This window comes from Macaca mulatta, chromosome 1, assembly GCF_049350105.2.
Source record: "Macaca mulatta isolate MMU2019108-1 chromosome 1, T2T-MMU8v2.0, whole genome shotgun sequence".
In the NCBI taxonomy this organism is placed as follows: domain Eukaryota; kingdom Metazoa; phylum Chordata; class Mammalia; order Primates; family Cercopithecidae; genus Macaca; species Macaca mulatta.
In genome coordinates this window covers 211751736-211772169 of record NC_133406.1, presented here as the reverse complement: position 1 = coordinate 211772169, position 20434 = coordinate 211751736, and the positions used below count along the sequence as shown (strand labels likewise).

The 20434-nt window shown below is 56.4% G+C and overlaps 3 protein-coding genes across 52 annotated transcripts in view; 2 read left to right on the top strand and 1 right to left on the bottom strand.

Annotated features, from left to right (window-relative positions):
- The window catches only part of EPB41 (erythrocyte membrane protein band 4.1), a 278208-nt gene extending 273571 nt beyond the window's left edge, over positions 1–4637 (top strand). For all 49 annotated transcript variants that reach the window (XM_077965593.1, XM_077965637.1, XM_077965626.1 and 46 more), the window contains 2 exons: positions 284–388; positions 1408–4637. In XM_077965593.1, coding sequence (XP_077821719.1) covers positions 284–382 — 99 coding nt within the window. In that variant the 3' untranslated portion in view covers positions 383–388; positions 1408–4637. The remainder of the gene's footprint in view (positions 1–283; positions 389–1407) is intronic.
- Positions 4044–8691, bottom strand: TMEM200B (transmembrane protein 200B). Its single transcript, XM_028837112.2, has 2 exons — positions 8436–8691; positions 4044–6446 (listed from the first exon to the last, which is right to left on the bottom strand). Exons 1-2 carry the CDS (start codon positions 8689–8691, stop codon positions 5503–5505), a joined length of 1200 nt encoding a protein of 399 aa, XP_028692945.2. The 3' UTR covers positions 4044–5502.
- Positions 6440–20121, top strand: LOC114677452 (uncharacterized). Of its 2 annotated transcripts, XR_013404885.1 has the most exons (3): positions 6440–6829; positions 17947–18096; positions 19010–20121. XR_013404885.1 is itself a non-coding variant. In XM_077966219.1 (2 exons), exons 1-2 carry the CDS (start codon positions 6460–6462, stop codon positions 7067–7069), a joined length of 390 nt encoding a protein of 129 aa, XP_077822345.1. In that variant the 5' UTR covers positions 6440–6459; the 3' UTR covers positions 7070–10339. The 2 variants fall into 2 exon arrangements, 1 of the variants encoding a protein (XP_077822345.1); XM_077966219.1 differs by lacking the exons at positions 17947–18096; positions 19010–20121 and adding an exon at positions 7050–10339.
- The last annotated feature ends 313 nt before the right edge of the window (positions 20122–20434 follow it).

The window sequence follows — 20434 nt, the reverse complement described above, 5'->3', positions numbered from 1 at the left end:
AAAAAAAAGATCATATAACAGATACAGCTGTGACCCCTGAAGCCCCTCTCTAGCTCCTGGAAGTCAGCGCTAACCTTCCCTGTCCCTGTGTTAATAGTCCAGAAGCCTCCCTATGCAGGATAGGGTGGGTAAGGTAATTATCAGCTTGGCTTAGCCCAAAGCTGCCCTGGTACTGCAGACGGGAGTACTGGATTTGTCAGAACATCAGAGAAATGATGACCCCTGCCTTCCTTTGCTGTCAGGCTATTTTCTGCCTCATGGCCCTTGTTTCTGTCTTTTGTAGGTTCTTGTACAAGCCATCAAGGAGGCAAAGGAGCAGCACCCAGACATGTCAGTGACCAAGGTGGTCGTCCACCAGGAGACCGAAATTGCTGATGAATGAGCTCAGGTACTGGGCGTTCCTGCTGGGACTGAGGGGGCCCACTGTCCCAGCCTGAGAGGGCTCTGGATGGGACCCTCGGACACACTGGGAGCCCATCCCCCCAAAGAGGTGTCCACCCTGGGACTTGATAAAGGCAAAGGAGAGGCTGATGAGGAAGATATAGGAAATTATTAAGTATTTAGCTCCAACTAAAGCAGCCTGTAACAGTGCCAGCAGTATTGGGTAAGAGGAGGGACCCAAACTTGGGTATAAGCCCCCAGTCACCTCCTGTCCTGAGTCTTCATGCATCCTGCTGGAAATCCACTTCACCTTCCCCCTCTCTTCTCTCTACTGCTCTGCTCGCTGCTGTCTCAAGTCTCTTTTTTTTTTTTTTTTTTTGAGTCGGAGTCTCAACCTGTCGCCCAGGCTTGAGTGCAATGGCATGATCTCAGCTCACTGCAACCTCTGCCTCCCGAGTTCAAACAATTCTTCTGCCTTAGCCTCCCAAGAAGCTGGGGCTACAGGCATGTGCCACCACGCCCAGCTAATTTTTGTATTTTTAGTAGAGACGGGGTTTCACCTTGTTGGCCAGGTTTATTTCGACTTCCTGACCTCAGGTGATCCACCCGCCTCAACCTCTCAAAGTGCTGGGATTACAGGGGTGAGCCATCGCGCCCAGCCAGTCACAGGTGTCTTTGAGTGAGAACCTGGGAGAGCCAGAGGAAAACAAAACCAAGAAGAGCAGGACCAGGCTGTCTGGAGATGGGTGGGCGTGCAGAGCAGGGAGGGAATGGCTGAAGCTCTGAGACCAGAGTAAAGAGCTGGGAGCAGGGAAGCTGCTTTTTGGGAACCAGGGATCTAGATAAATTCATGCCTAAAAGTAATTTACAAATGACTTGAAGAAGCCACCAGTATAACTAGGTGGGGCCGGGCCCTGTAAAGCTGCTCACATCCCCGTTGTCACTGATGGCCACGGGAACTTGGCAATGGGACTGGGAAGCTTTTTCCTTTGCAGGATTTAAATTTTGCTTCTTTGTTTCCTCTAGGAACTAACCTACCCCAACTCTCTGCCCTTCTCCCGTCCAAGAGAAACCAGCAAAATGATAAAGAAGCTAACCTGCCATAGTCAGACTTCAGACTTTAAAGATTATTCTAAATCACCAGAAAATTAATTTCATTTTCTATTGGGAGTTTATACCAAGAGATTCTTCTAGATCTCACTGATCCTTTTGAAGAGCTTTTTCTATATTAGGACATCAGAATTGTTCAACTTTTCACTCTATGGACTGTTTTAAGAGTTTTTGGGTTTTTTTAATTAGGTGGTTTGTAACCCCTTCAGCCTAGCCTCTGCCCATTTATTTCCAACCCCAACAGACACGACAGGGTCCACGGAATTCTTCGGGAAATCCTCCAAGGACTCTTGTCAGCTGTGTTGGAGGCCAAAGCCAGCTTAGTGGGACTTCCGCGTTTCTCCCTAGTCTTATCCCCTTTGGATGACAGCAGAAACTTCATGAACCAGCCCTTTCTCAGAGCCAGTGATGTGAGTGTATCAGAACGCCAGTCGGCACCAGCCCTGGTCCACAGACCTCGGAACGAGGCCCCCGTTCCTTTGTTGCGGGTGGTTTTGGTAAGGCAGAGCCCTCTGCTGAGAATGTAGTATTGTTTTCTCCTCTCCCTCCTGCTTTCTTTTTGGAGCTTCTTTGGGTCGAAGACATAAGTTGCTTCAGATATCTGATACTGTGAATGTTTGAACATATCCGTGGCCTTCACCTCTCCAGCTACCCTTTTACCTCATCAGAAGCAGTGGCTCAGCTAAGTGCTCCCCCAGCTCCCATCTCAGGAGACCAAATCTCACAGAAAAATAGGCACTTTGGGCCAAAAGCTCTAATGGAACATTTTTAGTGGTGATTTGGGGAAGGAAAGTTAATGAGGTTTTTAAAATAAGGTTTTCTAGTTTTGAGAGTGTACACTTCACACAGGGGAATGGGGTTACTTCTGTCAGATCCTGGGCCTTTCTTTCATCCCAAATGACAAGGAATGTGGCTCAGAGAAGAGGTTGTGGGTTTTCCTTTTTTGACCTTTCTTCTCTCAACAGGAACCTGCCTGAGGACACCCTTCTAGAGCAAAGAATTGGCTTTTAGGAGCCATCCTCCCCACAAGACACCACATGGCAAAGGGTACAAGCCCCAGCCCTGCTCGTTCCCACTCACCAGCTGAGGTCTGTCAGGTTTTGAAGGCTTGATTTTGTGGTGGGTTTGGGGCTTAGTTTTTCTTTTTTTGGTAAAGATAATACCCTAATTCCTGGTAAGGATTTGGGGCATAGTTGTTTTTCGTTTTTTGTTTTTTTTTTTTTTTTTTGAGATGGAGTTTTGCTCTTGTTGCCCAGGCTGGAGTGCAGTGGCATGATCTCAGCTCACTGCAACCTCCACCTCCCAGGTTCAAGTAATTCTCCTGCTTCAGCCTCCCAAGTAGCTGGGATGATAGGTGCGCACCACCATGCCCGGCTAATTTTTTTATTTTTAGTAGAAACGGGGTTTCACCATGTTAGCCAGGCTGGTCTCAAACTCTGGACCTCAGGTGATCCACCCACCTCAGCCTCCCAAAGTGCTGGGATTATAGGTATGAACTACTGCGCCCGGCCGATTTGGGGCATTTTTATTCAACAGAACTTTTCTAACCTTTCAGCTGCTTCCCACAAATATATTGGCCTGGAGGCTTCTTAGAATCCCAGTTCCAGGCTAGAAGTGAACTTCCTAAAATTGACAGTGGGTATTGGGCAGCAGTCACTGGGACTCAAGGGCAGTGAGCAAGATAAATGTCTAAAGCTGATTCTCCCAACATCGTCCAAAGTCTCCACTGCCTGGGTTTTGTTTTGGCTGGTTTGAACTCATTTTGGGTGTATGCATTTTTCTTTTGGTACCCATGTGAGACATGAACAACAGGAGGGAGGGAAAGAGCCCAGGTAGGATGTGGGACAGGCTTGGGGGAAAGAGCTTGTCCTATCTCAGGAACAAACTAACAGGCTGTGGGCAGAGGGTCTGAAAGGTGGGGCTTTGGGGTAGTGCCCAAGCCTGGCCATATTGCCAGGAGTGGTGACAAGTGAGAAATGCAGCTTCCATCAAACAAACACGTGGTGCATGGCCACTGCCTGACAGCCAGATGGCCTGTAGAAAGAGCTACCAGGGCTCCCAGACCTGTGGAACAAAAAGGATGGGGAAAAGGCAGAGGGGCACTGAGTGTCCCTTTAAAAACTAACACACTGAATATTCTGTGCGATCCAGAACAGTGTGGCAGCTTTCACAGCACAGGACCATTCATCAGGGGCCTAAACGTTTCCCTCAACTCTGTCACCAACTCACTTCTCTCGGCTTCCTTGTCTGTAAATTGGAATGAGAACAGCTCTAATGCCTTTCAGGCTCTAAGAAGCCATAGATTTGGACAAGCCCAGCAAGATGGGTGTCCTTCCAGGCCTCTTCCCCTTTCCTCCATCTCTGGCAACAGTTCTTAGGGTTTGGCAATTGTTTGGATTTTTTTTCTTTCTGCAGTTGTGTGTATGTGTTTGTGTGAAGAAAAACAGACTCTGTCCAGGTAGAAATGGTGACGAGGGGGAAGATAATTACATTTCCAGGGTCAGGAACTTGGCAACAGTTTTCCTAAAGTGACTCAGACACACCACAGTAACAACTCTTGCTGCAATTTTATTTTCATTTGAGAAATAAAGATTTCCCCCAAGCCACATGAGGACTCTGGCACCCACCCACAAAGCAAACCTGTATTTATAAGCCGAGGGCTCAGGGAGCCTAACTGTGGGACCTTTCAGGGCATCGTGACCTATACCCCTCCCCCAGGCCCATCAGTGTGTGCTGGGGGGATGCTTGGCAGCTGGGGGTGAGGAGACAACAGACCTCGGGAAACGGAGCCAGAGCTGTGGCCTAAATGATGCCCTTTGATGCTCACGGGAAATTTCTGCCCAGGATCTCAGCCCCAGGCTGGTTGTTTCCACAAATCTCTCTCAAATGTATTATTTTGGTGACAAAAATGAAGGAGCTTTGTAAATTTTTTAAAAATTATGAATCATATCAAGTAGTTGTTTACATTTCTTGAAAAAATAGGAACTCTGGCAGCAGAATCAGATTGGCAGAATCCTTAGACTACACAGGCAATAATCAAGTCTGCTGTTTTGGCCTTTTGTAGTAGGAGAAGTGGTTGTAGTGTTTAGATATGTGTTTGGTCTTGCTTCTTGTATTGCATTTTTTTCAATAAACAACAACAAAAAGAACTGACTCTGTGAGGATTGATCCACTTTTAAATTTCTCTTCTACCAGCAACTTGGGAAAAATTAAATATGGGTGGGGGAGACCTAAACTCAAGCCATTTTCTAAAGTAAGTTACCCACATTGACCAAAATGCAGCTTCAACGTTGGGTAAAGGGATTTCTGAGAACTGGCCAATGCCTTTTGCCAGCTGCAGTGAGACGCTGCAGCATAGGCCACGATAAAGGAAGGAGAGAAGGGGCTTCTCAGACTTGTTTGCAGAAGGGCCCAGACCTCAGGATGAAGGCATTGGCAGTAGTGTAGCTCTAGAGGGGTATACCCCAGATGGCTGAGGGAAGAAAGGGATTGAGGTGGTAGGAGTTCAAGCCCCAGTCCCCGTCCCAGATGGCAGTGGAGAGTCTCACCCCATGGTCCATCTTCCCAGAGGCCCCACTCCATCACCAGTGCCGCCTTGGAGGGAGCCTGCCCCAGCCTGCAACATCCCACCCTACCTCCCAGTCTTAGGGGCCCTTGCCCACCACTTTCTTGGGTTTGCCAAGACACCGGGTACATCTCCCAGTCACCTTGGCCTGGACCTCCAGCCCCCTTAGGGCTAAGGCCACTTACAGAGGCTGAAGAAATTCCTGAGGCGAGTCCTCCACACTCCACAGTGAAACACACCCTCTCCAGCTCACTGAGCCCTGGTGCAGCTGGCATTTCTCTGCCCACATGCAGGTCAGGATGCCCTTCACAGCTGCTGTGGTCAGAGCATCCATCCCTAACCTGGGATGTGACTGAAACATCTGTTAGACATTGGGACTCCTGATCCTCTGGTCCTATTAGCATGGTCCATGCTGCAGCCTCAGAGCAGGCTGTTTTCCCCCCTCTTCAGACCCGGGCCCCCAAGTCCCCTCCTCCTCCCAATTTGGCATAGCCCCCAAGACTGAGGCGGTCCAGCCGTGGCCAGCTTCGGTGAGCACAGTCCCGAGCTGCTGGGGCCCCAAGGAGGAGCTCCCCAAGGCCCAGATCCAGAGACTTGGAATGTTCAATGCAGGAGCCAGAGGGCTGTACGGTGATGATCACATGGCCAGTCTGCGTCCGTGGACCCCAGGGTGGGGGCAGCCCGGGGCCCTTCAGCGGGTAGCTGTTGAGCAGGGCAGGTAACCCCAAGCGAGGATTAGCAGGCTCTGAACGCAGACTCCGCACTGACGGGACGGGTGAAGTACCCCGACGCGGGGACGGGTCCCAGATTTCTGGCTCTGCGCAGCCTACGGCTCGGGGAGTCCTAGGGCCAGGGCTGGGAAGGAGGGCGCAGTCCCACCCGGGGCCGTCGGGGGGCCGGAGCGCCTGGGCCCGCAGCACCCCCTGGCGGAGCCGTCGCGTCTCCAAGTCTCGGTTCTCATACAGCAGCGTGTTGGCGCAGATGAACACGAACAGGCCGACACCCATGATCACCGGCCCGAGGAGCCGCAGTCGCTCGTGCGGGCCGTGAGCCCGGCCCCCGCCGCGACCCTCGCGTCGCAGCTCGCTCAGCTGAGGCGAGCTGGTATTGACGGCCCTGGACCCCGGGGCCCCGGCCCGGTGCGGCCAGTAGCCGGCCACTGCGATGCCCATACCCACCAGTACCACGAGCGCCCCCAGCGCCGCGAACGCCCCCGACGGCGAGCGCAGCCGCAGCCGCGCCCGCACCCGCAGAGGCTCGGGCGGGGAGCGCGGGCGCCGGCGGCGGCCCAGGCGGCGGCCCAGGCGAGAGACGCGGCCCTCGGGGCTCCTCCGCACCTCCCCGCATTCTTCGGGGCTCCCAGCTGTCATCTTGCTGTCGTCTGGGCGCTCTGCGGAGAGAAGATGGGAGGCAAGGACTGGACCGACGGGCCTCTAGCTTCAGGGCGCCAGGTTCGGGGCGCAAATCCGGGAGGGAAGCTCCGGCCGCCCAGCCCAGGCCGCTTGGAGATCCCTGGCGGCCACCCCCGGAATTTCCCGGGCGGCGAGGCGGGGAGCCGCCCCCGCTCGGGTTTTCCGCAGCGGAGCTCCGAGCCAGGGACGCGCGGCAGAAGCCGGAGTTGGCCCGGCCCGCGGGCGGAGAGGAGGGAGGAGGGCGCAGGCTGCTCCCTGGCGCATCCCGGGCTGAGAGTCTCCTGCCGCCTGTGTCCGGTTCGCAAGCCCGCGGGTCTTGGGCCTCGGGAAACGCGCGGCCCCCAGCAGCCGCGTCTCCAAGGTAAGTACTTCCCAGGCTCGACCCCACCCCCGCACGTGGCTGCACCGTAGCAAAGGGGGCGGGGGCGCTCGGGCCTCCCAGGTCCGCAGGGGTCGCTAGCCGGGCCCCACCTCCCCCCTACTGCGCTTTACATACCGCAGCGCGGGAGGAGGGGGCGTCACCAGCTCCAGCCTCTCCCTGCCCGCCCCCTCCTTCCTGACCTCCTCCGCCGGCACCGAAGCTGCAGCAGGAGCGACTTGAGCTAGACACCGGGAAGACCGCTCGGACCAAGACCAGCCAGACAGAGGAGAGGCGGCGCCGACTTTGCCCAAGATTTCCATCAAGTCCACGCATGAGAGGCTTCTCCCTCCCTCAGCGGCCGGGCTGAGGCCACGGCAGGAGGCGGGGGTGCCGGTGCCGGGCGCTGGGCCCCCCGGGACGGATGCCCTCCCGGCTCCCCCGTCGGCCCGGGCAAGGCTGTTCCCAGGTTGCGGCGTTTCCAATTCGGGCTCCTCCGGATGAATCATCCCCCTTTCCCGCCGCCTGGCCTCCTCTCCCGCCTCCTCCGCCCGAGGCCTCCGTGGCCCGTGGCCCGGCCAGAGCAGCACCGCCCCTGCGCCTCGGGATCCGGGCCGCACAGCTTAAGCTCTCCGGATTGCTGGCCGCGCCCTGCCTGCGGCCTGTGGCCTGGATCCCGGCTCCAGCAGGAGTAGCCGAGCTGCGTGCGGTGTGGCCCCCACGAAAGGGAGGGTGAGGGAGAAGACGCGGCCCCCGCCCAGGCGCCCCAGGCCGCAGGAGAGGAGGCTCAGGGCCTAGCTGTCCAGGGTCGTCCTCACTGCCCGCGTCCGCTTCCTAAAAAACCACCGCGCTGGAGCCCGTAGCCGAAACCTCGGGGAGGCAGCCTTGCTCCCCCACCCACACCCCATCTGCACCCCGAAGCTCAAAGCAGGACACCCATCCCTGCCTCCGACCGGTGCGCTCAAGGCCGGGGCCTAGCAGGGAGCCGCCACTCTCCCGCGTCCAAAGCCTGGTTTCACAGATTGCAACTACGGCCCAGGAAGGCCGGGGAGCCTGCCCGACCCCGCACTAGGCGGGGACTCTGCCAGGTCCGACGCCGGGCTCCGGGGCCCCAGCCCTAGGCCCCTCTCAGGACAGCCACGGGAGTGTCCGGGAGGAAGCGAGGCCCATCCCCTCCTTGTCTCTGAGTTTGCAGCCCTTTCCCCAACCCGCAACCGGAGGAGCGATCACCGCTTCAAGCCAAAGCTGGCGCCCCCAGCCCCGGCTCCAGCAAGGTCACCCAGAGCCCTCACGCGTCGCTGCCGCGAGGGAGGCGAAAACAAGCAGAGTGGGGACATGGGGACACGCTCAGAGACCCCGCGCCGTGGAGGGAGTGGGCCGACGCTGGGGACACCACGGAGGCGGAAACCGGGACACAGCGCACAACCCGACGGAAGCTTCTGAGGCCGAGTACCCAGGACTCCAGGGTCCCGCCACCGCCCGCGTCCACACTCCCGCCTAGGAGAACGGGAGGGCTGCGCTCCCGCCCCAGGGGCCCTGACCGAGGGAGGAACCAAACGAAAAGTTGGGAAAAGTGGAGTGCGGACCCTTGGACCCCAGCTCGGCTCACCTGGCGCCGCAGCGCCGCGCGGGTCCGGGTCCCAATCCGCGCGCCAAGGCTCCCGAGCCCCCCGCGTCTCCACTGCCCGGCCCCCGCCCCGGCCCCGGCTCCGCCCCGGCCCCGCCTCCAGCCCCGGGGACCGTCCGACCTGCGCGGTGCCCGACCCCACTGCCGCTGAAAGGCGGCAGCTCAGGTCGGAGAATCGCAGGTAGGCGCCGTGTGCGCGCCTGGTGACTCCGGTCACCCGGGGCCCGAGTCCTGCCATCCCCACTCTCCCACCCCCAGCTTACATCGGTCGCAAAGGCCCAGAAGGGCGCCCCCTTCCTGCATGGGGAAACTGAGACCCGGGACCCAGGAGCTCCGACACCCGCACGTCCTCCCCCGCCTCCCAGAGCCCCTCATCCCAGGCTCCCGGTGAGCTTCCCGGAGGAGGCGGCCCGCGTCCCTGCTCTGCCCCGGCCCCGCAGCCCTTCCTGTCGCTGAACCTCGCGGACTTCATCTGTGCAATGGGCACCACGGCGTCAGCCTCGCAAGATGCCGAGAGGCTAGAGCCAGACGCCAAGGCCAGCCCGGGGCGACTCCGCGAGCCCCCAGCGAAAGCAGCACCCGGGGAGGGGCGGGCCTCGTAGCTTAACGGACCGGACGGGATGCGGAGGTGCCGCCGGGTACCCCTAAGAACAGGCGCCCCTTCGCCAGTGGGGAAGCGGGTTTGTTCCCAATAACGGGGAGGGCACTGAGAGCTGCGACCCCGCCGACGAGCCCGAAGAGGGCAGCCGGTCCTTGGCGCCCTCCCGCCCCTGGAGGCAGGAATGCAGAGCCGGGGAGCCAGGGCGGCCGGCGGTCGGCCCAGTTTCCATGATGCGCGGGGAGGGCTCGGGGGAGGCGGCGGCCGATTTCCAGGCTCAGCGGTCAGGCCGGGCCCCCCGGGAGGAATTTCCGGCCTAGGATTGATTAAGGCCCGCCCCTCTCCCCGGCCGTGGAGACCCCCGGTGCGCGGCCTGGGGGAGGGGCGCTAATGAGACCCGGCTGCGCGCCGCGGGCGGGGAGGGGACCCGAGGAAGGGGTGGGCCGAGGCCACCCCTCGACGCGGGGCGGAGCCGGGTCCCGGAGCCGCACGGCCAGGCCAGACCTTGAACCCGAGCGCCCGCCCTCTGGGTCGGCGGAGACTGGGTGTGCATCAGCGCCCCCGGGACTCCCTCTCCCAGCTCTTGGGAGCCAAGCCTCCTTGAGAGCCCCCTCGGGGGGTCGGTGAGGTCACGGGCGGACCAGAGGGGCCACAGTGGGGAAGACCGAGCCTCGGCTCCCGGGCTTCATCCCTGCGAGTCCGGGTGCGAGAGCGAAGCCAGGGCCTCCGTCCTGCCTCCCCAGTCCGACTGGAGTCTCCTGAGGTCTCGGTCCGCTCCACGGGGCCCCCCTCCAGCTCTTTTACCTGGGACCCCTGCCACCATCGACCCTCCCCTTCGTCCACTCCCGGCACACTGACCCCACCGCGGTCGCACCTCCACCTCCCACCCCTGGGCTCCCCTCAATCCCACCCCACGCCTGCCCCTCCCGGCCCACTGCTCTTCCTACAACAAACCCGGCTTCTGGTCCGACTCCCTGGGCCCCTCGATCATCCCCTGCCTCCAGCTCTGTGAAGGGCCCTTTGTCCACCCAAGCACGGGTCAGCCTTGGCCCCTTCCTCTCCCCCTCTCATCCCACACACAGAGCCTTTGGGGCCCTGCTCTTTTCATCTGGGGCCAGCCACCTTCTCCCTTTCCCGTGGCCACTGTGCTGCTCCGGCGTCCAGGCTCCTCGGGGAGCCCATGGTCTCCTGCCTCCCCGTGTCCCAGTGCGCTGCACAGGCAGCAAGGGTTTCCACTCTGAATCTGAGCCTGCCACTCCCTGCTTAAAACCATCAGTGACTCCCCAAATCGAGTTTGAAATCTCTTTTTGTCTCCACAAACTGGCTCTGAGCCTCTTACACTCCCTCGGGGCTTGGTTGGTCCTTGCTTCCTGGCAGGAACACTTACCCCCTGGTCGTGCCCTTGCTGCCTTCTAGGCATCCTTCAGACCCTGGGCCTTCCCCCAGCCCTCAGACCAGGTCAGTACCCGCTGTCCTGCTCCGTTATACATCCTCACGACACCAGCAGCTTCCCTGTGCACCTGCAAACTGAAACCAGTGGGAGTGGAGTCTGTTTCCTGTCTTGTGTCCCCACTGGCCGTGACTCTGAGGGGCAGGACTGGGTCTGTCTTGCTCATCCCTGGAGCCCTGTGCCCAGCACAGTGTCTGCCCACAGCTGGCCATCCCCATTAGAGGAGGGCATGCAGCCTGTGTCTCCTCCAGCCCGAATCCCTTCCTGATCTCCACACCAGGTGCCCTGGCCCAGACAGCAGGAGAGAAAGGACTCATCTCTGTCTCAGACTCCCCATTTGTACAAAGGGAGAAATAATACCTACCCCGCAGTGTTGTTTTGAAGGTTAAGTAAGAGTTCACATGTGGCCAGGTGTGGTGGCTCACACTTGTAATCCCAGCACTTTGAGAGGCTGAGGAGGGAGGATCACTTGAGCCTAGGAGTTCAAGACCAGCCAGGGCAACATAGCAAGACCCTGTCTCTACAAAAAATTTAAAAATTAGCCAGGCACCATGGCACGTGCCTATAGTCCCAGCTACTCAGAAGACTGAGGCAGGAGGATCTCTTGACCCCAGAAGTTTGAGGCTACAGCGAACCATGATTGCAAAGCCTGGGTGACAGAGTGAGATCCTGTTTCAAAAATGTTGTAAAGGGGCAGAGTGTGGTAGCTCATGCCTGTAATCCCAGCACTTTGGGAGGCCGAGATGGGAGGATGACTTGAGGTCAGGAGTTAGAGACCAGCCTGGCCAAATGGTGAAACCTCATCTCTACTAAAAATACAAAAATTAGCTGGGTGTGGTGGTGGGTGCCTGTAATTCCAGCTACTCGGGAGGCTGAGGCAGGAGAATCACTTGAACCCAGGAGGTGGAGGTTGCAGTGAGCCAAGATGGCACCACTGCACTCCAGCCTGGGCGACAGAGTCGACTTTGTCTAAAAAGGAAAAACAAAAGCTTGTATAATAGGAAGATGACCAAATAAGGAAACAAATACGTTCTTCAAAGGAGATTTATTGTCCAGGAAAGGATTCTATGGAGCCTGAAAGGATTTGGAGCCAGAAGAGGTATATAAGCTTGAACCCAGGAGGCAGAGGTTGCAGTGAGCCGAGATGGCACCACTGTACTCCAGCCTGGGTGACAGAGTGAGACTCGGTCTCAAAAATAAAAAATAAAAAAAGGGTTCACATGTTGAGTGCCTGGCACAAAGTGGGTTCCAGTAAACACCTGTCCCTCTTCTGACCATGACGTTTCAGGTACAGAGGGCAGTGTCTGGGGGTGGGTAGAAACCTTCCCTGGGGTTACTGGGGTGACAGAGGAGGGAAGGGCCCCCTTTCCCAGGTGTCCTGTTTAATTCTCTTGAGAGCTACAGGAGGTCAGTGCTGTGCCCAGTTCACGTATGTGGCTGGGAAGAAGCAAAGCAACTCGCCCACGGGCACGGCCAGGCTGATCAGTGCCCACTTCTGTTTGGAGGGACCTTCCCCAGGACTGCTCGGCTAGACCCTGTGAACGTGCAGCTGTGTGGGCAGCTAGTGGCCTCAATATTGGGGCACTGATTGCTCCCAGGAGGCCAGGAGCCTTCCTGAATCTGCCCTGGCATCTGTGTGACCTGGACTCCACTTCTGAATTTGGAGGGGCCTGGATGAGATGTCCCCTGGGGACCAGGGGGTGAACATTTCTCCCCTAACCTTCTCTGTGGGAGCAGGAAACCTGATTCAGTGACCCCAAGGCCCCTGCCAACCTGAGGCTCCATGTCCTCTCCAAAAGCCACCTCATAGAGGGAATGGCTGTTGCCTCCTGCATGTCCGCCCTCCCCGGGCCATGGCACAGTGGGGCCTGCAAATTCATTTTCTCCCATCCCCACTTTAGGAACATCCCATCTGGGCTGCCTGGGCTCCAGTCTCTGGATGGCTGGGAGGGCTCGGAGGACACAGCCTGCTGCTAAGATGGTCTCTGACACTGTGCCTTACGGCTCCTATCCAGAGACACCACAGCCTCAACTAAGAATTTGGAGCCCAGCTTCAAAGGGGAGAGCATAGTCTGGGGCTTGGTGTCGCTGTTGCTGCTGAGTCGTCTGCTGGGTGCTGGGCAAGTCCCAGCCCTTCTCACCACCCCTGCCTCTGTCATGAGCCCTTCGTAGGTGCGACTGGCATGCAGAGTCAGGGAGAGATGATTGGAAAGTAGAATCCAGATTCCTGGTCTCAATGCCCCATTATATAAAGGCTGAATCAATACCCAGAGAGGGGCAATGACTTGCCCAGGGTGACCCAGCTAAGGAATGGTGGAGTTGGACTTCAAGCCCCACGGTCACAAAGTCCTATTTGGGACTCAGGATCTTAGAGGGCAAAGGTCCTGAAATGTGAACCCCAAATCCATCTCCTCCCACTGCATGAAAGCTCTGACCTGGGTGAATCTGGGCTCCTTACGGATGTCTCTGGGCTCCTGCGGAAGCCTGAGCAAGAATGAGCTCCCCATCTCCATGGCTCTCTGTAGCCCAGAGAAGACACAGAGGCAGGGCCTGGGTAAAGCTGGGAAGGTCAAGGAGATGAGACCCTCCTGTGATGCCAGCCTGCTGCCTGAGTCCTTTGGCAGAGGGATAACAGTAGGAACAGCACCATCTCACTGAGCTGCCCCTGGCTACCAGGACCTTTGTACCCATCACTTAAGAGTGCGAGACAGGCCGGGCGCGGTGGCTCAAGCCTGTAATCCCAGCACTTTGGGAGGCCGAGACGGGCGGATCACGAGGTCAGGAGATCGAGACCATCCTGGCTAACACGGTGAAACCCCGTCTCTACTAAAAAATACAAAAAACTAGCCGGGCGAGGTGGCTGGCGCCTGTAGTCCCAGCTACTCGGGAGGCTGAGGCAGGAGAATGGTCTAAACCCGGGAGGCGGAGCTTGCAGTGAGCTGAGATCCGGCCACTGCACTCCAGCCTGGGTGACAGAGCAAGACTCTGTCTCAAAAAAAAAAAAAAGAGTGCGAGACAATCCTGTGAACCTGGCACAGCACTCACCTGTAGCACACATGTGGAAACAGCTTCACCAGGTCCGGCCCTGTCTGTGGTCACACAGCTGGTCAGTGGCGGAGCCAGGGTCAGAAGTAGGTGTGGTGGGGTTTTTGTTGTTGTTGTTGTTGTTTAGTTTGGGGGTTTTTTGAAATGGAGTCTCACTCTGTTACCCAGGCTGGAGTGCAGTGGCACGATCTCAGCTCACTGCAACCTCCACCTCCCGGGTTCAAGCGATTCTCCTGTCACAGCCTCCTGAGTAGCTAGGATTACAAGCACGTGCCACCACACCTGGCTAATTTTTTGTATTTTTAGTAAAGACGGGGTTTCACCATGTTGGCCAGCTGGTCTCAAACTCCTGACTTCAGGTGATCTGCCCGCCTCAGCCTCCCAAAGTGCTGGGATCACAGGCATGAGCCATGGCACCCGGCCTGTTTTGTTTTGTTTTGTTTTGTTTTTTGAGACGGAGTTTCACTCTTGTTGCCCAGGTTGGAGTGCAATGGCACCATCTCAGCTCACTGCAACCTCCGCCTCCCAGGTTCAAGTGATTCTCCTGACGCAGCCTCCCTAGTAGCTGGTATTACAGGCATGTGCCACCATGCCCGGCCAATTTTGTATTTTTAGTGAAGACAGGGTTTCTCCATGTTGGTCAGGTTGGTCTCGAACTCCTGACCTCAGGTGATCCACCTGCCTCGGCCTCCCAAAGTGCGGGGATTACAAGGCATGAGCCACCGCTTCCGGCCATGTTTTGTTTTTTAAGACAGGCCTTGCTATGTTACCCAGGATGGAGTACAATGGCTCTATCACAGCTCACTGCAACCTAAAACTCCTGGCCTCAAGCAGCCTTCCCTCTTTGGCCTCCCAGAGCACTGGGACTACAGGCACGAGCCACTGCACCCAGCCCCAGAAGCAGGTTTCTTTGTTTGTTGGTTTGTTTTGAGACAGGATCTCCCTTTGTTGCCCAGGCTGGAGTGCAGTGGCACGATCCTGGCTCACTGCACTTCTGCGTCCCAAGTTCGAGCAATTCTCCTGTCTCAGCCTCCCGAGTAGCTGGGATCACAGGCATGTGCCACCACACCTGGCTAACTTTTGTATTTTTATTTATTTGTTTATTTATTTGAGATGGAGTTTGGGTCTTGTTGACCTGGCTGGAGTGCAATGGCACAATCTCGGCTCGCTGCAACCTCCGCCTCCCGGTTTCAAGCATTCTCCTACCTCAGCCTCCTGAGTAGCTAGGATTACAGGCATGTGTCACTATGCCCGGCTAATTTTTGCATTTTTAGCAGAGACAGGGTTTCACCATGTTGGCCCGGCTAGTCTCAATCTCCTGACCTCATGTGATCCACCCGCCTTGGCCTCCCAAAGTGCTGGGATTACAGGTGTGAGCCACCGCACCTGGCCCAGATTACTTGTTTGTTTTTGAGATGCAGTTTCGCTCTTGTTGCCTGGACTGGAGTGCAATGGCACCGTCTTGGCTCACTGAAACCTCCTCCTCCCAGGTTTGAGCAATTCTCTTGCCTCAGCCTCCCAAAGTGCTTGGATCCCCCCTCCTCGGCCTCCCAAAGTACTGGGATTACAGCCATGAGCCAACACGCCTGGCCGCCAGTTAACTTCTTTATGCCGCTGTTTCCTCCTCTACAGAGGGCTATTAAGATCAAACCCCTCAGGTCTGGTAGCAGCAAACACAGAGCACAGTTGGGGGATGGCTTTTCTGGCCTTCAGCTGGGGCTCGCTTCCCTCCCCTGTAGAGTGTGAGGCTGAGGCAACTGATTGCATCTCTTCAGCCATGTCCTCTGGGCTGGGTGTTAGGGACCAGAGAGGAAGCAGTCCTGGGCCCTATCCAGATGCCTCAGGGGTTGGGGTGAAGACTTGTCCACCAAAAGTGGAAGAAGCCACAGCTGACAGCTTGAGGAGTCATGCCCCCATAACCTCAGGGCAGATGGTTCACTTCTCAAGCCTGTTTCTGCCTCAGACTACCTGCCAATTACCCATCTCAGAGGGTCATCAGAGATCGCTGCGCCCTGCCAGAGGTGTCCGATAAACCTTAGCTGCCTTTATTGTTATCGTTATAATTTCTATTTCTATTAACTGTGCTCTAATGTTCTACCTCGTATCTATGGCCTTTTTCAAATTCTTCTTTTTTTTTTTTCTTTGAGACAGGGTCTTGCTCTGTCACCCAGGCTGGAGTGCAGTGGTGTGATCATAGCTCACTACTGCCTCAAGCGATCCTCTCGCATCAGTCTCCAGGGTGGCTAAAGACCTCAGATGTGCACTACCACACCCAGCTAACTTTTGTGTTTTTTCTAGAGACAGGGTCTCACCATGTTGCCCAACTCCTGGCCTCCAGTGATCCTCCCACCTTGGTCTCCCAGAGTATTGGAATTACAGACGTGAGCCACCGCTCCTAGCTTTTTCAAATTATTGAATGTTCCAGTGGGCTCATCCTGGATCAGACATCTATCTCCAGTCCAATCAGCTAAGGATTAGAGGGAGGGAACAGGGTCAGGAAGCCTGGAGAGAGGCTGGACACGTGGATTCTCTCGGAAACCTGGGAGGTGGTGACGGGGATCCCTGCAAGTGGCTGGCAGCCTAGGGGATGCGCATGCTGGACCTTGGGAGTTGGGTGATCCAAGGGCTTGAAGTAGGGCTGCTGGCTGAAGTGTGACTGTGGGCACTCACCTGCCACCCGTGTGTCCAGCAGGGGAATGAGGCTGGAGGGTCCTGGGAAGATCTGCTTCTCACTCCTCCCTTTGGGAGGACTCATAGGTCACAGGTCACAGCAAGGTGCATGGGGTAGGAGAAGCCTCCATTGAGGAAATTACATATATGCCCCCCCGGCCGACCCCTGCCACTGTAAATTAAGAAAAAAGCACTGTTGCACTGGAAGGTATGCTTCAGACGGGGAGCAGGGCAATAGCCGGCCGTGGTTGACACCAAGAAATGGGTGTTTGGCTGGGCATAGTGGCTCACTCCTGTACTCCCAGCACTTTAGAAGGCTGAGGTGGGCAGATAGTTTGAGGCCACACATTCCAGACCAGCCTAGGCAACATAGCAAGGCCCTGTCTCTGAAAAATAAAGAAAGAAAATGAAAGAAAAAGAAAGAAAGAGAGGGAAGGAGGGAGGAAAGAAGGGAGGGAGGGAAGGGCCGGGCCCAGTGGCTCATGGCTGTAATCCCAACACTTTGGGAGGCCAAGGCAGGCGGATCATCTGAGGTCAGGAGTTTGACACTAGCCTGGCCAACATGGTGAAACCCTGTCTCTACTAAAAGTTAAAGAAGAATTAGCCAGGTGTGATGGTGCATGCCTGTAGTCCCAGCTACTCAGGAGGCTGAGGCAGGAGAATCACCAGAACCGGAAAGCAAAAGTTGCAATGAGTCAAGATCACGCCACTGCACTCCAGCCTGGGCGACAGAGGGACTCCATCTCAAAAAAAAAGTAAAGAAGGAAAGGAGGGAGGGAAGAAGGGAAGGAAGGAAGGAAAAAAGGAAGGAGAAAGAGAAAGAAAGAAGAAAAAAAAGAAAAAAAAAGAAAGAAAAAGAGAGAAAGAAAGAAAGAGAGAGAGAGAGAGAAAGAGAAAGGATGGGCACATTGGCTCACGCCTGTAATCCCAGCACTTTGGGAGGCTGAGGTGGGGGGATCACAAGGTCAGGAGTTCGAGACCAGCCTGGCCAATATGGTGAAACCCTGTCTCTACTAAAAATACAAACAATAGGTGAGCATGGTGGTGTATGCCTGTAGTCCCAGCTACTAAGGCAGAAGAATCGCTTGAACCCAGGAGGGCAGAGGTTGCAGTGAGCCGAGATTGTTCCACTGCACTCCAGCCTGAGCAACAGAGCAAGGCTCTGTCTCAAAAAGAAAAAAAAAAGAAATAAAAGAAAAATAGAAAGAAAAAGAAAGGAGAAGGAAGGAAGGAAGGAAGGAAGGAAAGAATGAGAGAGGGAGGGAGGGAGGGAACCTGCCTGCGTGTGTTGTGCAACACTGTGATTGGAACGATTTGTTACTCCAGTGTAACCCACTGCCAACAGACTGGTACTCATGGCCGTAGTAAGCCCTTGTTAAATAGTGGGAAATGGGATGATTGCCAGTTACAGAACAATGGGCCTGGCTCATGCTACCAGAGTAGAGTTTGAGAGCAGGGACTTGCTGGAGCAAGAGAGAAGGGAGTTCGTCTTCGCTTGCAGCTGGAGCAGTAGCTGTCCCAAGTGGGCTGGGAGACCCTGGCCCTCTCCTTCCTGTTGCTCTGCCCTCCCTCCGGTGTGGCGCTCTCCCTGTCTGGTGGTTGAAGACACTTGCTGTTCCCTCTCCGAATCTGCAGACCATCCAGGGAGAAAGGGGTTTAGGAGCCCCGCGTTGCAAGGCAGCCAATGCACACCCAGAAGGCTCATCCAGCACACCCTTTGTCTCAACTAGGGTGCGTGGCCACGTGGGAGACAACTCAGAGTCTGCCACAGACACCACGGGGACAGGGCTCTTCCATTTGGTGACACATCGCACTGCTGGTGAGATACTGAGCTGCGCGTCGCTGGGAAGGAAAACAGAGGCTGGACCTCTGGGATTCCGGTGAGAAACCTGCAGGGCAGGCCCCAGGTCTAGGGGGCGACCCCGGTCTCGGAGCCGTGCAGAAGGCTCGGTATCCAGGCCCAGGGGAGGCAGCCAGGCCCAAGGACAGGCGGCGGAGGCGGGAGGCGGCGAATGGGCTCCTCCCGGGCCGGGACCAACACCTGGCCGTGAGGCCGCGCCCCGCCGCGTTCAGCGCAGGGAAGCGGGGACCCAGCCCAGCTCTCCGCCGCCTCTCCCCTCGGGGACCCTGGGCCGCTCACGTGTTCCTCTCTGGGCCTCGGGACTCATGAATGCGCCCTCTTGCCAACAGTCCCTGGCCTGCGACAGAAATAATTCCCCTGGGGGCGGTCGGGGTGAGGACTCACAAAACCCTGTGGCTAAACCGCATGGCGCCAAGCCCGATCCGGGCGTGGGGTGGGAGTCGAGTGAAATTTACCCTGCTGGGTGTGGCTCCAACAAGGTCCCTCCCGGGTACTCCTCTAACGCCCAGTGAGGGCAGCACTGCCTTTGTCCCTGCCCCACGGACAGGACACCGAGACATACGAAAGGACTTAACCAGATGGGAAACGGCAGAGCCAGGCTCGAACCCAGGACTCCCTGAGTCTAAACCCAAATCCTGCCCTACAGCTGCCACGGTGCGCTGCAGGCTCCAAGGCCCGAGCTTGCCTGGCCTGCTTCTTAGCGTGAGTGTCCAGCCCAGGCCTATAGAAGTTTGCTTCTTTGTCAGGTCACATGTTTTTGGACATTTGTGATGACTGCTTTGCCATTGTAAAGGCGGACAGGAGGCCCAGGGAGCCCCCTCATTTACAAACCCCCTCCTGGGAGGCACAGAAAGCAGCCAGATCCAGTGGCCAGCTGCCCCCGCCTGCACGGTGACCTGCGCATCAGTGTAACTTGGCGGGTCATTTTACAGACGAGGTGACCAAGGAGGCAGCAGGCTGCAGTCGGGGTCCCCAAGGTGGTGCCTCCATCTCCAGTGTCAAGGCTGTGAGGAGGGAGCTGGGGGCCTCAGGAGGCAGCGGCAGCGGAGGAGCTGGTGTGGATGAACCTGAAAGAGCAGGAAACGCACTTGGGCAGCCTGGAGCAGGCAGGAGTTGTCACTCACTCTCTCTAAGCCAGCCTTGCACAGAGCCACTGGCCTCACCTCCTGCAGGTGAAGCAGGTACAGAGCTACCTTCTGCTTCCAGGCTAGGGGGTGAAATGACCCCCTACTAACGTCACACAGAGTATGGAGCAGCATCAGGACTATAGGCCAAATCATCTGACTCCAGAGCCCTCTCTACACAGAGCTGGGAGATAAAGGTATGTATTATTCCCATTTTACAGGTGAGGAAGCAATGGCCCAGAGAGTTTAAGTAACTTGTCCAAAGTCACACAGCTAGAAAACAGAGACCGCCATACCACTCCTAGAATCTCCAGTGTCCTCACCTGCACTCAGGTGTGCAGGTGAGGACTGCACAACTCAATGTGTGAAACTCCCTCTTCGCGCCTGGTGCATGCTCGGTGCACGGTCCATGGTAGAGCTTTCGTTTGGTCTCCTACAGCTATTTTGAAAGACATTTTATGTCTCTAATCATATTACAGTCAGGAGAGACAGCCGAAAGGATGTGGAGAAAATGTCCTCAGATGGTTGGAGGTCTTGAAGGTTTTCTTCCCAGGGACGCCAGCACCTCTGATCGCTGAGGGGAAACCCCCTTCCTGAAGTGCTTGTTCAACGTGTTTCTGCAACATCACTTGGTCCTCCAACATTGCTGGTTTGGGAGAACTGCCAGTGATGCCCCTAGAGACCTTTCAAACCTCTTTGCTAATTCCTCTTGCCAAGAGATGCTTGAGAGGAAAAATTAACATGAATGAAAGATCATTGAAAGAATCTACAGTCTGGGCACAGTGGCTGACGCCTGTAATGCCAACACTTTGGGAGGCTAAGACGGGTGAATCACCCACCTGAGGTCAGGAGTTCAAGACCAGCCTGATCAACATGGTAAAACCCCATCTCTATTAAAAATACAAAAAAAAAAAAAAAAATTAGCTGGGCGTGGTGGCGGGCGCCTGTAATCCCAGCTACTTTGGAGGCAGAGATAGGAGATTCACTTGAACCCAGGAGGCAGAGGTTGCAGTGAGCCGAGATCACGCCACTGTACTCCGGCCTGGGCAACAAGAGCGAAACTCCATCTAAAAGAAAAAAAAAAAAAGAATCTACAGTCCAATTTAGTGGTAGCTACATGTTTTGTTGTCCACGTTGTAGTTGCTGATATATGTAGTTGGAAATAAATTCAGGAATAGGGAAAAGGAACTGCTGCGCGTGAACCCCAGTGGCTGTGGAGCAGCTCCCTGGGGA